General features: G+C 42.8%; 1 protein-coding gene across 2 annotated transcripts in view; it reads left to right on the top strand.

The window, feature by feature from the left end:
• The window catches only part of IL13RA1 (interleukin 13 receptor subunit alpha 1), an 82789-nt gene that overhangs the window by 13795 nt on the left and 53675 nt on the right, over positions 1-15319 (top strand). For both annotated transcript variants that reach the window (XM_075538161.1, XM_075538160.1), the window contains exons 3-4: positions 12103-12241; positions 13810-13930. In XM_075538161.1, coding sequence (XP_075394276.1) covers positions 12103-12241; positions 13810-13930 — 260 coding nt within the window. The remainder of the gene's footprint in view (positions 1-12102; positions 12242-13809; positions 13931-15319) is intronic.

Here is a 15319-nt window from a genome sequence, read left to right as displayed (position 1 = left end):
GATACTGTCATTTTCCCACAAACTTGTTTGAAGGCCCGTCATATTTATATCTTATACGACGGCCTCTGAAAGCAGGAGCTTGCAGTACGCCCAGGAGGGAGACTGGTCGAGTTCTGCTTTTCACGTGCTTGGTGGCAAGTGTTGATAGTTTAGCCTTGAGAAATTCAAGACCAGTGCTCCTGTGTGTAAATACCATAAAACAAAGCACCAAACTCGAGTCATGATTCCAACTCCTGATGATCTCAGAGCTGCCCCACACAAAGTTTCCACAGCTGTTAATCATTGCAAAAGTCAGACGGCCACATCTTTCTCCCAATGCACGGCTCCCAACGCACGGCCAAAGGGTTTTAAATATATATCTAATGACAACCATGAGGAGATGTGACCTCTTTGCTAATAGGCCCCTTTTATAGTAGGATCAAAACAAAAGAATAACAAACAAATCACTGCTACCGAGTTAATTCCAAGTCTTAGTGACTATGTAGGTAGACGTGTTGATATTCTAGCACAGAAATGAGGCAAATTGATCAGCCTACTTATTGAAAGTAATGCCATCAAACACTTTCACAGAATCTGCTTAGAGCAGCGGTTCTTAACCTGTGGGTCATCACCCCTTTGGTGGTCAAATGACCCTTTCACAGGGGTTGCCAGATTCATAACAGTAGCAAAATGACAGTTATGAAGAAGCAACGAAAGTAATTTTATGATTGGAGGTCACCACCACATGAGGAACTGTATTAAAGGGTCGCTCGCAGCATTAGGAAGGTTCAGAACCACTGGCTTAGAGTCAAAGCAGCAGCGGTTCACTGAGGCGTAGAGATGACCTGGACCAGGCGATGTCCATATTCACTGAGGAAAATGGTCGCTCCATTGGAAAGTGAGGAAAACTTAAGTTGTTTTTTTTTTTAACAATTTATTGGGGCTCATACAATTCTTATCACAGTTCATACATATACATACATCAATTGTATAAAGCACATCTGTACAGTCTTTGCCCTAATCATTTTTTCTCCTCTTTAATTTTTTTACATTTTATTAGGGACTCATACAACTCTTATCATAATCCATACATATACATACATCAATTGTATAAAGCACATCCATACATTCCCTGCCCCAATCATTCTCAAGGCATTTGCTCTCCACTTAAGCCCCTTGCATCAGGTCCTCTTTTTTTCCCCTCCCTCCCCTTTCCCCCCTCCCTCATGTGCCCTTGGTAATTTATACCTTGTTATTTTGTCATATCTTGCCCTATCCGGAGTCTCCCTTCCCCCCTTCTCTGCTGTCCCTCTCCCAGGGAAGAGGTCACATGTGGATCCTTGTAATCAGTTCCCCCTTTCCAACCCACTCACCCTCCACTCTCCCAGCATCGTCCCTCACATCTTTGGTCCTGAAGGTATCATCCACCCTGGATTCCCTGTACCTCCAGCCCTCATATGTACCAGTGTACAGCCTCTGTCCTATCCAGCCCTGCAAGGTAGAATTCGGATCATGGTAGTTGGGGGGAGGAAGCATCCAGGATCTGGGGGAAAGCTGTGTTCTTCATTGGTACTACCTCGCACCCTAATTAACCCATCTCCTCTCCTAAACCCCTCTATGAGGGGATCTCCATTGGCCGACACTTGGGCCTTGGGTCTCCACTCTGCACTTCCCCCTTCATTTAATATGGTATATAGATACATATACATGTATACATATACATATACACACATACATACACACACTTATATCCTTTTTTTTTTTTTTTGCATGATGCCTTATACCTGGTACCTTGGCACCTCGTGATCGCACTGGCCGGTGTGCTTCTTCCATGTGGGCTTTTTTGCTTCTGAGCTAGATGGCCGCTTGTTCACCTTCAAGCGGGGCTCTTACAGCTTTTATAACAATCCATACATCAATTGCATCAAGCATATTTGTACATACGTTGCCATCATGTTCTGAACATTTTCTTTCTGCTTGAGCCCTTGGTATTAGCTCTCTTTCCCCCCTCCTTCCCTACACTCCCACACTCATGAACCATTGATAATTTTAAAATTCTTTCTGTACCTAAATCTGACCACTATCTCCCTTCACCCACTTTTATGTTCTCCGTCCCCCGAGGTGGGGGTTATATATAGGTCCTTGTGATCGGTTCCCCCTTTCTACCCGAGCTACCCTCCACCCTGCCAGTATCGCCACTCTCACCACTGGCCTGAGGGGTTCATCTGTCCTGGATTCCCTGTGTTTCCAGTTCATATCTGTACCAGTGTACATCCTCTGGTCTAGCCGGACTTGTAAGATAGAATTAGGATCATGATAGTAGGTGCGGAGGAAGCATTAAAGAACCAAAGGAAAGTTGTATGCTTCATCGTTGCTACACTCCACCCTGACTGGCTAGTCTCCTTCACACGACCCTTCTGTAAGGGGATATGCAGTTGCGTACAGATGGGCTTTGGGGCTCCACTCCGCACACCCCCTCATTCACAATGGTAGGACTTTTTCTTCTTTGATGCCTGATACCTGATCCCTTCGACACCTCGTGGTCACATTTTTGTGTAGTCAGAGCAAGAACTTAAAGTTAACAAATCATAATTGGCTAAAAGACAATGGTACGAGAAAGGTAGGCTGCCCGGTAGCAGGGATGGGGCAGGGTCAGGAGGCCATCACATAAGTGGGCTTACATGAATGGCTAAAGCTTTATTATAGTATGGTTTTTCTGTTAACTTGTTAGTAAAATTGCTTTCTCATTTGTATCTGTTTCTGGAAGTTCCTTTAGAAGATTGCTCGATAATGTGTTACACAGGGTTCTCTAGAGAGACAAAACCAGATTGCTAGTAGGAATCACCACCCCTGCATCTTTCAAGTCTTTAATGGTGGCACTGATCTCTGCAGTCCCTCCAGGAATGCGGTACTGCTTTTGGTTTACTATTTTCCTAGGTAATGGCAATTCTAATGGTGTCCACTTGGCCTTTCCTACCATGATAGCCCCTATTCCACATTTTAGGGATCCAATATGTGGGTTCTGCCAGTTACTAAGTATGTCTACTCCAATGATGCATTCTGGAACTGGGGAAATAACCACAGGATGGGTCTGGGGGCCCACTGGACCCACAGTGAGACGTACTTGAGCTAAAACTCCATTAATAACTTGACCTCCATAAGCCCCCACTCTGATTGGTAGGCCTTCGAAACACTTTGGGTCTCCTGGAAATAGTGTCAGTTCTGAGCCAGTGTCCAGTAATCCCCGAAAAGTTTGATTATTTCACTCTTGTGAAAGGCCGCAGGTCCCTTTGGGAAAGGCTAGAAGAAGGACTAACAATATAGAGCTTCGGTGATGTAGCAGTGTCCTCCTTCAAAGGGACCCGGCCTCCCCCTCATTCAAGGGGTTGTGGGTCTGTAAACTGACTCAGGTCTGGGAATTGATTGAGGGATCGTGACTGTCTATTCTGCTGTTCACCTGATCTACCATTCTTTCGCCATATATACTTATATAATTGCTCATCAAGACCCTTCAGGTGTAAAGTGTCACTGCTTGACCATAGTGGCAATACCCTCTGGAATTAACTCTGAGATCCTGCGCCTGCAAGACCTCAGAGGAAGGGCTGTCTGTTTAAGGTTGTATTTTGAGGTCAGCATCACGACTAAAGGAACTATTAGGAAAGAGGTTCTGTTCACACACACCAAGTGCCTATGATTTTAAGCTCTCACACAGAAGATTTAGGATTTAGAATTGTGTTTGAAATTTTGGTTCATCTTCCTTTGAACTAGTGACTTTTGGGCAAGTCAAAACATACCTCTTGTCACAAAGACTTTTCCTTCTTGGTGCACAGGGTGGGGTGGGGGTAATAATGCTACTTACTTCTCACAAGTGGTATGTGCGTTCAAGCAGATGGTGTTTCTGGAGTTCCCGGCCCACAGTCAGTGCTCAGGAATTGTTACCTTTCATTATTACGATCCTCAGCTCAAGTGGCTTGAAGTCACCGTTTTCTAGATTTAAAAGGTCCACTTGTCAACATTTATGGGTTAACCTCATATCATGACTTAATCTTGTTTCCTACATATTTTTAGAAGACAGCGGATGGAGAGCATATATAGGGCGATTGCTGCCTAAGACCCACTCGTTTGTTCATTCCAGCCATTTGACAGTGTTGATGGCAATCAACCTTACAATTCTGATCAATACTGATTCCCTTCGTTTGATCATGGGAGAGTTTCTCTCTGGACCTTTGAAGTTGACAATCTTGAGAATGAGCACCCAAGGTGATTTTTTTCCCCTTCCCATGTCCTCCAGGAGCCTTGAGGTGCTGTCGGTTAGGCTTAGGATTGCTAACCACCAGGTTGGCTCTTCAAACCCACCAGTTGTTTCGAGGGAGAAAGATGAGGCTGTCTGCCCTTGTAAAAAGATTTTCTCTAGCCTTGTAGGGCAGTGGTTCTCAACTGTGGGTTGCGACCCCTTTGGGGGACTAATGACCCTTTTATAGGGGTTGCCCAATTCATAACAGTAGCAAAATGACAGTTATGAGGTAGCAACCAAAATAATGTTACTGTTGGGGGCGGGGTCACCACAACATGAGGAACTGTATGAAAGGGTTGCGACATGAGGAAGGTTAGGAACCACTGCTCTAGAGTCTCTGAGCCAGAATCAACTCGATGGAAGTGGGGTTTGCTTTTGTTTTTAATGGCCTTTGGGTTATGATTTAAAAGGTCCTCAGTTCAAGATCACTAGCCAATCCTCGGCAGAAAGACAGGGCTTTCTACTTCTGTAAACAGTTACAGACTCAGAAACTCACAGGGGATAGTTCTACCCTGTCCTGTAGGCTCACTATGAGTCAGAATAGACTGGATGGCAGTGAGTTTGTTGTTGTTGTTTGGACACATCATAACATCATTCAGAAAACAAAAACAAAAAACCAGGTATATATATCCTTGAAGCAATGGCATTTATGGTAGTCTATATTTGAAAGGAGAGTCTGTGAACATCCAAACATAACATGTTGCTAAATGAGGTAAACTTTGGAAGTCATTTTCAGCCTGAAGACTAGAAAATCATCCAGGTGAGGGGCCAGGATTCATAGATAAAAATATAGTCAAAAGATTGGTTACCCTCCACCACGTTTTAGTACTATCTAATACTTCTCCGACAAACACAAAAAGATAAGTCTGGCACTAGATTTTAGATCTTTTTCATCAATACAAGTTAAATATGCCCCATTGGGTAAATGTAGACTCTTGCTGTGTCCACGGTAAAGGTCAGCAGCCGTTTCTTGAGGGCTCCTTTAAAGGGTAAGGCTTTGGAAGCCCTGTGGGGCAGTTTGACTGTCTTCTAGGGCCACCCTGATAGCCGCTAATTCAGTTTTTGGTTTCTGGTTGCTGTGTCCACACAGCTAGAGAGGCACCATCCGAAGCAGAGACTCCCTTTGCTACATAGCAAGGAATCCCGAAAGGTATGCTCCAGCCAAATGAACATTGGCTGTGACAGCGTGATGAGGAGGGATCAATTCAGGACTCTGACCTTAGTTTTTGATACATTTTCAAATGGGGTTAGAGTTCCAAGGGGTGGAGCGTAATGTGCACATCCACAGCAGCGACCAGTGAATGATTCACTGAAGTCAGAAGTCGGGTGGCAGCCAACACAATACCTCTGTAAGATCTAGTGGGATAAACTTACTTCCTTCTCTGATAGACATCGGCTTGACTTGGTGAGCTGTGGTAGCCTGAGTTTGTACTTTACACCTATCAAGTTAATGTTGTTGTTGTTGTTGTTCCTCCGTGCCGCCGAGCTGGTTCTGACTCATAGTGACCAGATTTGCAATAGAAGAAATCCACCACCTGGTCCTGAGCCATCCCCACGATTGTTCTTATGTTTGAGCCAATTGTAGCCACCGTGTCATCCCTCCCCTTTGCGGGTGCTTTCTGCTTAGCCTGTGCTCAGCTGGCGGCAGGTATGTGAAATGGCCAAAAGAACCCCTTGGGGTAGTACATATCAGTAATGATGACACACTGTCCTCTTCGTGGCCATCGGCACGTATGTAAGAGCAAAGGCCCGCCAACTCGAGTCCGAAACCACTGCAAAACAGGAAGTGCGCTCCTTAGAGCGCTGATTGAAAGCAGCTTGTAAAAATGGCACAGGGGCACTCGCTGACCTCTTTTGACTTCGCAAGAGGAAAGAGAGATCCAACTCAATAGCAGCCTAAGGCCGATTTCTCTGAGGCAGCGGGTCAGACGTGCCTCCACCCTTCAATCTCCTTTACCAATTCTGACATCAACAGTTTCTCTCAAGGGACTTTCTACTTTATGCTGAGTTTGGTAATTTATTGCACTCGCCATGCTGAACCCAGACCATACTCCCAATGATGGTATGTTTTAGGCTAGGTTCTGTAGAGAAGGAAAAATAGATTGGGGTTATTAGGGAAGCAACCAGTTAAAAGTTAGGATCAGGAATTCCTGGCAGAGTTGGGTGCCTTCAGGATATTTTTCTGGAGCACTAGGCTTGCTGACAGACACAGAGCTAGAGCTGAGCATCTTTGAGCTGAGGCTACAGGTGAAGTGGAGTGTCCTCGTAGTACTGCCCAGCGCTCCAGAAAAATACCCTGAAGGCACCCAACTCTGCCAGGAATTCTTCTTCCCTAAGCCACTCTGCTTTTTCCTGTCCCTTTTCTGGGCAAGGAAGCTCCCCACTGTGTCTGGTGCTTTGGGTGCTGCTCCTTCTGTGACTGCCATTCTCTGTCATCCCAGTTCTCTGTCTTCTGGCTTGCGGAGGCTCAGCACAGAGATCTGGGAGGCCAAAGGTTGCGCCTCACTCCTAGTTCTTTCTTGATGACAGGGAGACCCCCCCCGTTGACACGTCTGAAATGCTTTAAAAAAAAAAAAAGAAAAGAAAACCTAATGGCAAAAGTGACCAATCCTCATTGTTGAGTCCCAGATACCCTATTTACAGGATCCCACCTCCGGTAGGTACCATGTAGCTTATTTCGCTTATTAGCAAGCTGTCCAATGCTATTGGTGGGCAAAAACCAACTCGAATTTGCATAGCCCTACCCAGTCATGGAGGAGGAATACTGCACGGCTCCATTCTTAATCATTCCCAATCTATCCTCTTTAGGAAATGTTAATTTCCCAGAGTCCATAGATCTCATTATTCTAAGCCATACTAATCAGATTTGTGATCTACATCTGTATGCTGCATCTAAGTTGGTTTTCTATGTTTATATACAGCTTATCTACTTTTCAGGAGCCCTGGTAACATAGAGGCCACAGATTGGCCTGTTAACCACAAGATCAGCAGGTTCAAACATGCCAGCCACTCTTGGGAGAAAGAGGAGGCTTTCTACTCCTGTAAACACAATTACACTTTGAGAGTGATTAGGGCAAAGAATGTATGGATGTGCTTTATGCAATTGATGTGTGTATATGTATGGATAGTGATAAGAGTGGTATGAGCCCCTAATAAAATGTAAAAAAGAAAAAAAACCACAATTACAGTCTCAAAAACTCACTGGATGGGCAGTTCTACCCTGTCCTATAGGCTTGCTCTGAGTTGGCATCAACTCGAAGGCAGAGAGTTTTTTGGTTATGTCCTTTTCACAGCACTGGTGGTGTATTGGGTAACGTGCAAGGTGGCCAGTTCGAAACCACGATAAGTCTTCCAAGACATTTGCTTGTTCTTCTGTAAGCCCATGGTACTTTCAATAATCACCAACACCACAACTCATAGACACTGGTTCTTCTGTGGTCGTTCTTATTCTTTGCCCAGCTTTTGCAGGCTTATGAGGTGATGAGTAAATGCCATGGCTTGGGGTAGGCGATGCTAGCTCCTCGATGGCAGCAATTTGAACCCACCAGGCAATCTGCTGGAGAAAGATGAGGCTGTCTGCTGTCAAGATTTGTTGTCTCGGCAACCCACAAGATCAGATCTTCCCTGTCCTACAGGGTTACTGTGAGTCAAAATTGAATCAATGGCAGTGGGTTTTGTGTCAGGAGCACCTTAGTCCTCAAGGTGATATCTTTGCTTTAACCCTATAAAGAAGGCTACTGTAGCAGATTTGCCTGTTGCAGTATGTTGCGGGGTTTCTGGACTGATGCTTCCATAAACATTGATTGGGGATCCAAGCACCTTCACTCTGTGCTCTGTTTATTATGATGCTCTCTATTGATCCAGTTTGAAGATGTGTGATTTTCTTCACATCGAGTCATAATCCATACTGAAAGCTATAATCCTTGATCTTCATCAGCAAGTGCTTCAAGTCCTCCTCACATCCAGCAAGCAAAGTGATGTCATCTGTACGTCACAGGTTGTTAATAAGCTTTCCTCCAATCCTGATGCCATGTTCTTCATGTTCTCAAATTACTTGGATAAATATGGTGAAAGGATGCTACCCGTAAACAGAGCTTTTCTGATTTTACACCTTGCAGTATCTCCTCATTCTTTTGGAATGATTGCATTGTGGCGGTGCATGCACACATTCTGCATGAGCACTAAGAAGTGTTTTGTACGTCCCATTCTTCTCAATGTGACCCCTAGTTTGGTATGACACAAGTAGTTGCTTGCCTTTACGTAGTGAATAAAGCGCATGCAAGCATCTTACTGGTATTCGCTGTTTTCTGCCGTGATCCATCGGACACCAGCAATGATATCCCTCGTTCTATATCCTCTTCTGAATCTGCCTTGAAATTTTGCCAGCTCCCTGTACTGCTGCAACTGTTTTGAATTATCTTCAGCAAAATTTAATTGCATGTAATATGAATGATGCTATTAGATAATTTCCACATTCAGTTAGGTTTCCTTTTCGTTGGAATGGACACAGATATGAGTCTGTTCCAGTTGGTTGTTCAAGTAGCTGTCTTCCAAATGTCCCCGCATAGATGAGTGAATGCTTCCAGTGCTTCATCAGCTTCTTAGAACATTTCCATTGGTAGGTCATCAATTACTAGAGACTTGTTTTTGGCTAATGCGCTCAGTGTAGCGTGAACTGAGCATCATGGGTTCTTGCTCATATGCTACCTATCACCTGAAATGGTAGAGCCACGAGTTCTTGTTGGTACAGTGACTCTGTATTCTATCCATCTTCTTTTGACATTTCTCACATCGTTCAATATTTTTCCCATAGAACCCTTCAATATTGTAATTTGAGGCTTAAATTTTTTCTTAGTTCTTTCAGCCTGGGGGTGTATTTTTCTTTTCTGACTCCAGGTCTTTGGACATTGACTTATAAATACTCCACTTGTCCTCTAGAGCTTCCAGGATCTCTTCTGACATCCACTTCGATCTTTTTTTCTCTAGTCATTTTAATGTCCATTAGATCTCTTTGTGTATAATGTTCTTGATGTCATCTCGGACCCTCATTTGGTCTTCTGTCATCGGGTATCAAATCTGGTTATTTTTTTATTTTACAAAACTGGTTTTGATATGGTCTCTAAATTCAGGTTGAATTTGTGTAACATCATGTTTTGCCTTTTGTTTTTTTTTTTGAAGCGGCCGACTCCCCCACCCCAGCCTCAACCCATGTTTTGCCTTTTGTGGACATATTTTAACTTTGTTTAGCTCCAACCTAAACTTTCAAATGAACAGTTGATTTGTTACATAGTTGTTACCTGTCCTTGTTATTGAACTTCTCCATCTCTCCACATTGATAGTAAATTTGATTTCTGTGTATTCCATATATATCCACTGCCATTGAGTCAATTCCAATTCATATTTAGTAAGTGTTTAAGCTGTTGAAAAAAGATATTTGTGAGGAAGAGTCTTGCAATATTCTATCATATCATCTCCAGCATTGTTTCTATCGCTGAGGCTCTATTTTTCCAACTAGTGATTGTTCCTTTTTTTCAACTTTTATAATCAATCACCAATAATTATCAATGTATCTCTTTGTATGTTTTATCAATTTTAGTTGGAAGAAGTTGGCAAAATTGTTCAATTTCTGTTTCACTGGCTTTGGTGTTTGGAACATAAATTCAAATAATGTTTATGTTCAATGGTGTTATTTATAGATTTTTAGATATTATACTTCAAGATGACCTCAAAATGTTCGTCTTCATGATGAATGTGATACCATTCCTCGTGTTTTTGTTATTTGACGGCATAGTAGGCCCTACGATTATCTAATTCAAACCAGTCCATTTCAACTCACTGATTCTTAGGAGACTACTTTTTATGTGTTACATTTCAGTTGTGACACCTCTCAATTGTGACTATCAATAGCTATTTTCGGCTGTCTCCTCCCATTTTGAGTTATATCCCAATGAAAAAGTCCTGAAAGCTTTACTTCTATCCATGTCATTAAGGTCAACTGTACTTTGAGACAGTAGCTCGTCTTCAGTCATATTTTGAGTGCCTTCCAACTTGAATGGCTCATCTTCTGGCACTATCTCTGACAATGTTAAGCTACTCCTTTTGCAGTTTTCAGTGGCTAGTCCCTCTAAAGTGGACAATCTCGTGCTTTTTCATACTCTGGAAGCTCCTCTGACACCTGTGGTGATCCTGCTGGTGTTTGAAATACACAGCTTCCAGCACCACAGCAAGATGCAAGCTACCCCAGACACCAAACTGACAGATGAGTAGCATCTATGGGTACCTTTAAATTTTCTACGCATGACTACGAAATAGTTCAATCTGTACACAAACAAGTGTTCGAAGAAATAATTCTCGTTTTCTCTCAAGTCCTCTCCTAACCCCATCTCCCTAGAAAAATAAACCAGTTGCCATGGATTCAATTCTGACTCAGCAAACCCATGTATGTCAAAGTAAAACTGTGTTCTGTAGTTTGCAATAGATAATTCTTTGGAAGTACGCCTTTCTTTTAAAGAGTCTTAGGGTAGACTGGAACCTCCAACGTTTTGGTTAGCAGGACAGCATGTGAGCTATCTGCACTTCCCAGGGACTTCCCTTTCCCTAGATCTGCAGTTCTCAACCTATGGTTCACAACCCCTTTGGGGGTCGAATGACCCTTCCACATGGGTCGCCCGATTCATAACAGTAGCAAAATTACAGTATGAAGTAGCAACAAAAATAATTTTATAGTTGGGGGTCACCACAACATGAGGAACTATATTAAAGGGTTACGGCATTAGGAAGGTTGAGAACCACGACCCTAGATGTAGCCACAATGACTGGATTCTTCCAGTAATCCTTGTATCTTGATGGTGATGGCACACCATATATGCTGGAATTGAACTTTGGTAAGTCATATTGTACTTCTTGCGAAATTAATTTTATACAGTTGATATGTTAAGATGATGTATGTGCATTTAAAAGTGAAGGCATGCTAACATACAGAATGCATTGGAAAGCAAATTGTTGTAGATATGCTTAGCCTAAAATTTAGCCCCTTATTTGATCTTCCTTATGACCCATTTAAATTTGCTCTAGTTTTTAATATTTTCTGCTTTTTTTCTATTGAGGTTTGTATCTGTTTTGCTTTGTTATTATTAATAGTTTTTTGTTGTATGTTTTTCTGTCTATGACATCCAGGATAGGTAAATCTACAGAGACAGTGACTGGATTCATGGTTTCTGGGGGGGTAAGGCAGGAGAAGTTAGGGGAAATGAGGAGCTAATAACTATGAGTATAAGAATGAAGAAAATGTTCGACTATTGCTTGTGGTGATGATTGTACAACTCTTCTTGATGATTGAACTATTGAATTATATATGTCAATTATATGCCAATAAAACTATTTGGGGGGAAATAAATAAAAATGAAGGAGATTAATTTTTTATCTCTATCCTATGCATTGTAGGATGTTTTATGGCATCCACTAGATGGCCGTAGCAACCCTTCCCCCACCCCCAAATGTCTCCACTGAGGGAGGGCAAAATCACCCCTGGTTGAGAATTAGTTGCTGCTATCCAGAAGGTCAGCAGTTGAAAAACACCAGTCACTCCTTGGGGGAAAGACAAGGCTTTCTACTCCCGTAAAGTGGTACAAACTTGGAAACCTGCAGAGGCAGTTCTACTCTATAGCCTGTAGTGTTGTCATGAGCCAGAATTGACTCGATGGCAGTGAGTGTACCGTTTGAGACTTCCCTTTAAACAGACACATATATTGGGTATGCTAATTGCTTATTATTTAAGTGTATTTCTGTGTAGTTGATACAATAATGCCGTTTTTATTTCCTTAACTTAGAAAATTACTTTAGACTCTCGTCGTTTGGAAGAAGTGCCCCTGAATGAAGACATTTGTCTGCACGTCATATCCCAGTGTGGCACCAATGAAAGTGAGAAAACTTTGAAAGGGGAGAAAAAGTGCATCTCACCTCCTGAAGGTAACAATCGCAAGTACAATTTCATGGCGCCTCAAGAGTGAATCCAGATTTTCCATGTGCTTATGGTCACTGTTCATTAATTTATTGAATTCTTAAATATTTGCAGTCTCCTAAGTGTCAGTCATTGGACTAGGAGCTGGCACCTTACTGATATATAAGAGGACATCCCTACCTTCCTGGAGCTCACAGACAGCGTGAACAGCACAATCTGATAGTTAATATTGAACAAAACTATACACTCAATCAACCCCATGGCGACCAAGTACATTCTGAGCCACAGCAGTACGAGGGAGATTCCCCAAGGCTGTACATCTTTATAGGAGCAGACAGTCTCATCTCTCTCCCTTGGAGCAGCTGGTGGGTTTGAACTACTGACCAGTCCAGTGCTTAATCTGACAGTGTCCCTAGGTCTCCTTGAAAGTTAAATAGCATTTGAAAAATCAGATACACAATGTACACACACACACACACACACACACACATCCCCCAAACCAAGCCTTATAAGCTTATCTTGGGAAGGAAGCAAGGCATAGAGTCTGATCCTGATCCATTTTCTGAGGGAGGAAGGAACCGAAGGGATTTGCTCTGGTCGCAAGTGGCAGCACTGAGTCTGAGGTTTTCAGATTCCAGGTCCAGTGTTTTAAACACCAAACCCAAACACCACCTTAGTGTATAAGGAGGCTTCACAAAGTTCATGGGGGGAGGGATCCATTATCTTGCCATTCAATTTTTCCGTGAACTTTTTGAGGCCCCCTTGCTAATTTCATGCAATAATATGACTTTTGCCCTTTTGCAAGTGACTGGTTTCACTCAGCATACTATTGTCAAGGTCCAGCCACCTCGTGGCACCCGTCATTGCTATCCCTGGCTAAGTTCAGTCCGCTGGATGTATATGTACATTTGGGTCATCCATTCATCAATTGGTGGACTTGTTTTGTTTTTGAACAAGACATGTGTCAGTCTTAATCAAAAGATAGGGAAGCAAATTATACCTCCGTAAAGTGTTTGTTTTCCAAATAACAGGCAGACTAAGGGATTTTTTCCATTTCCACATTCGATTAGGAATTCCATAGCATTGCTTATGGTTGAAATGTGATTTGACATTTAATCTCTCTCTCCAGGTAGATGGTCCAAGAGAGAGGATTCCTCAGAGATAGGAAAGATATTTTCATATTATTCAGAGGTGATAATGTTGTTAGCAAATTCAATGTAGGTTGTCTCTGCCCTGGAGCGCTGCTCACCACAAGGTCAGCATTTGGAACCCACCAGCCATCCCTCGGGACAGAGAAGGGACTTTCACCCCCTGGAAAGATTTACCGCTTCAGAAGCCCACAGGGGCAGTTTTACTTTGCCCATAGGGATGCAATGAGTTCACATTGACTTGATGGCAGGGAGTTTTTGGGTTTCTCTGTCTTAAGTGTCTTTGGGAAACAAGGAAAGTTTAGGGATAAGCTTTCTGGTCAGGTAGCAGGAAGCACACTGACCAACCCTCCACTGTTGCAGAGTGAATTGGCTAGTTTGCGTTTTAAAGAAAGAAGAGCCCTCAACTCTTCGCCTGGGTTTTCTAGGTGATCCCAGGTCGGCTGTGACTGATCTGCGATGCATCTGGTTCAACCTGACCACTATGAAGTGTTCGTGGCTCCCTGGGAATACCACAAGGGCCAACACCACCTACCTTCTGTACTACTGGTGAGTATGAACCGGAGAAGGGCAAAGTGCTTGTGTCAGCAGCCTGTGGAGGCAAGTTAGTTCTGTTTTTAAAAGAGTCACCTCTTCTGCACGCCCAAGAAGATGGCACCATTTGCTTCATTGGATAATGCATTTGAAAAAAAACAAAAACCTTAATTAAGTATAGATCCATGGGAAATGACCCCTCACCACCCCGCTAAAAACATACGGTTCCAGCTAAGTCTGATGTACAATCCCACTCCTTCCCCACTGAGGGTAACTTCTTGAATAGTGAGAACGCAATATCAACACCAGATGCTTGGCATGGGAAAAGTCTACTGACCTTACCCGAATTTGCTTGCCTCCATGTGTATGTGTATATAGTTCTGTGTAATTATCACATGTTTAGACACAGAACAGTTCCATCACCATAAGGATCTCTCAGGTGGCTCTTTGATGCTCACACCCACCTCCTTCTGCCACCAACCTGCCCATCCCTCACCCCTAGCAGCTATTAATCATGAATCGGTTCTATGTGTACACTTTTGTCATTGGAAGAATGTTAATGAAGTCGAATGAAACAGCAGGCATTCTTTTGCAACTGACATTCTCACTCCGTTCCAGTTCTTACAGGAATCACTAGTTCATACCTTTCTATTGCTGAGTAGGAGCCTGTCAGGTGAACTACAATTTACGTAATCGTGCTCCCATTGAAGGCCATCTTAGTTTTCTGTTTGGAGTGATGATGAATGAAGTTGCTGTGAACAGTTGAGTGCTAGGTCCTTGTGAGAACTTGAGCTTTCATTTCATTGATGCAAATGCCCAAGAATACAATTGATAGGTCATATGGTAGTTACAGGAAGCCCTGGTCGCATAGTGGTTACAAGGTCAGCAGTTTGAAACCACCAGCCACTCCTCGGGAGAAAGACGGCTTTCTACTCCTGTAGAGAGTTATAGTCTGAGAAATGCACAGGGGCAGTTCTACCCTGTCTTATAGGATTGCTCTGAGTTGGAAATGAATGGATACCAGTGAATTTTGGTTTTATGATAAATATATGGTTAGTTTTATAAGACACCATCAAACTCTTTTCTAGAGTGGTTGTACCACTTTGTATCCCTACCAGTAATGTATGAGCGATTGGTGTTTCTTATTTGTTTTCTTTTTTTGGAACATTTTATTGTTTTTTAAACAAGAATTTCTATTGGAAATTAATTTTCCATCCAGTAATTCATACACACACAAATTGTTTCCAGCAATATGTCAGCACTCGCCCCATCTCTACTTGGGTTCCTGTTTCTATTCATTTGGTTTCCTTGCCCTCCCTTCTTCTCATCTTTACTTGTGGGCAAATGTTGCCCTTTGGTCTCTGTGTAAAGGTTCTATTTAACTTTTCATACTTTACACTGACT

The sequence above is a fragment of the Tenrec ecaudatus genome, chromosome X, assembly GCF_050624435.1.
Source record: "Tenrec ecaudatus isolate mTenEca1 chromosome X, mTenEca1.hap1, whole genome shotgun sequence".
NCBI lineage: Eukaryota > Metazoa > Chordata > Mammalia > Afrosoricida > Tenrecidae > Tenrec > Tenrec ecaudatus.
This window is presented reverse-complemented; position numbering and strand designations above follow the sequence as displayed.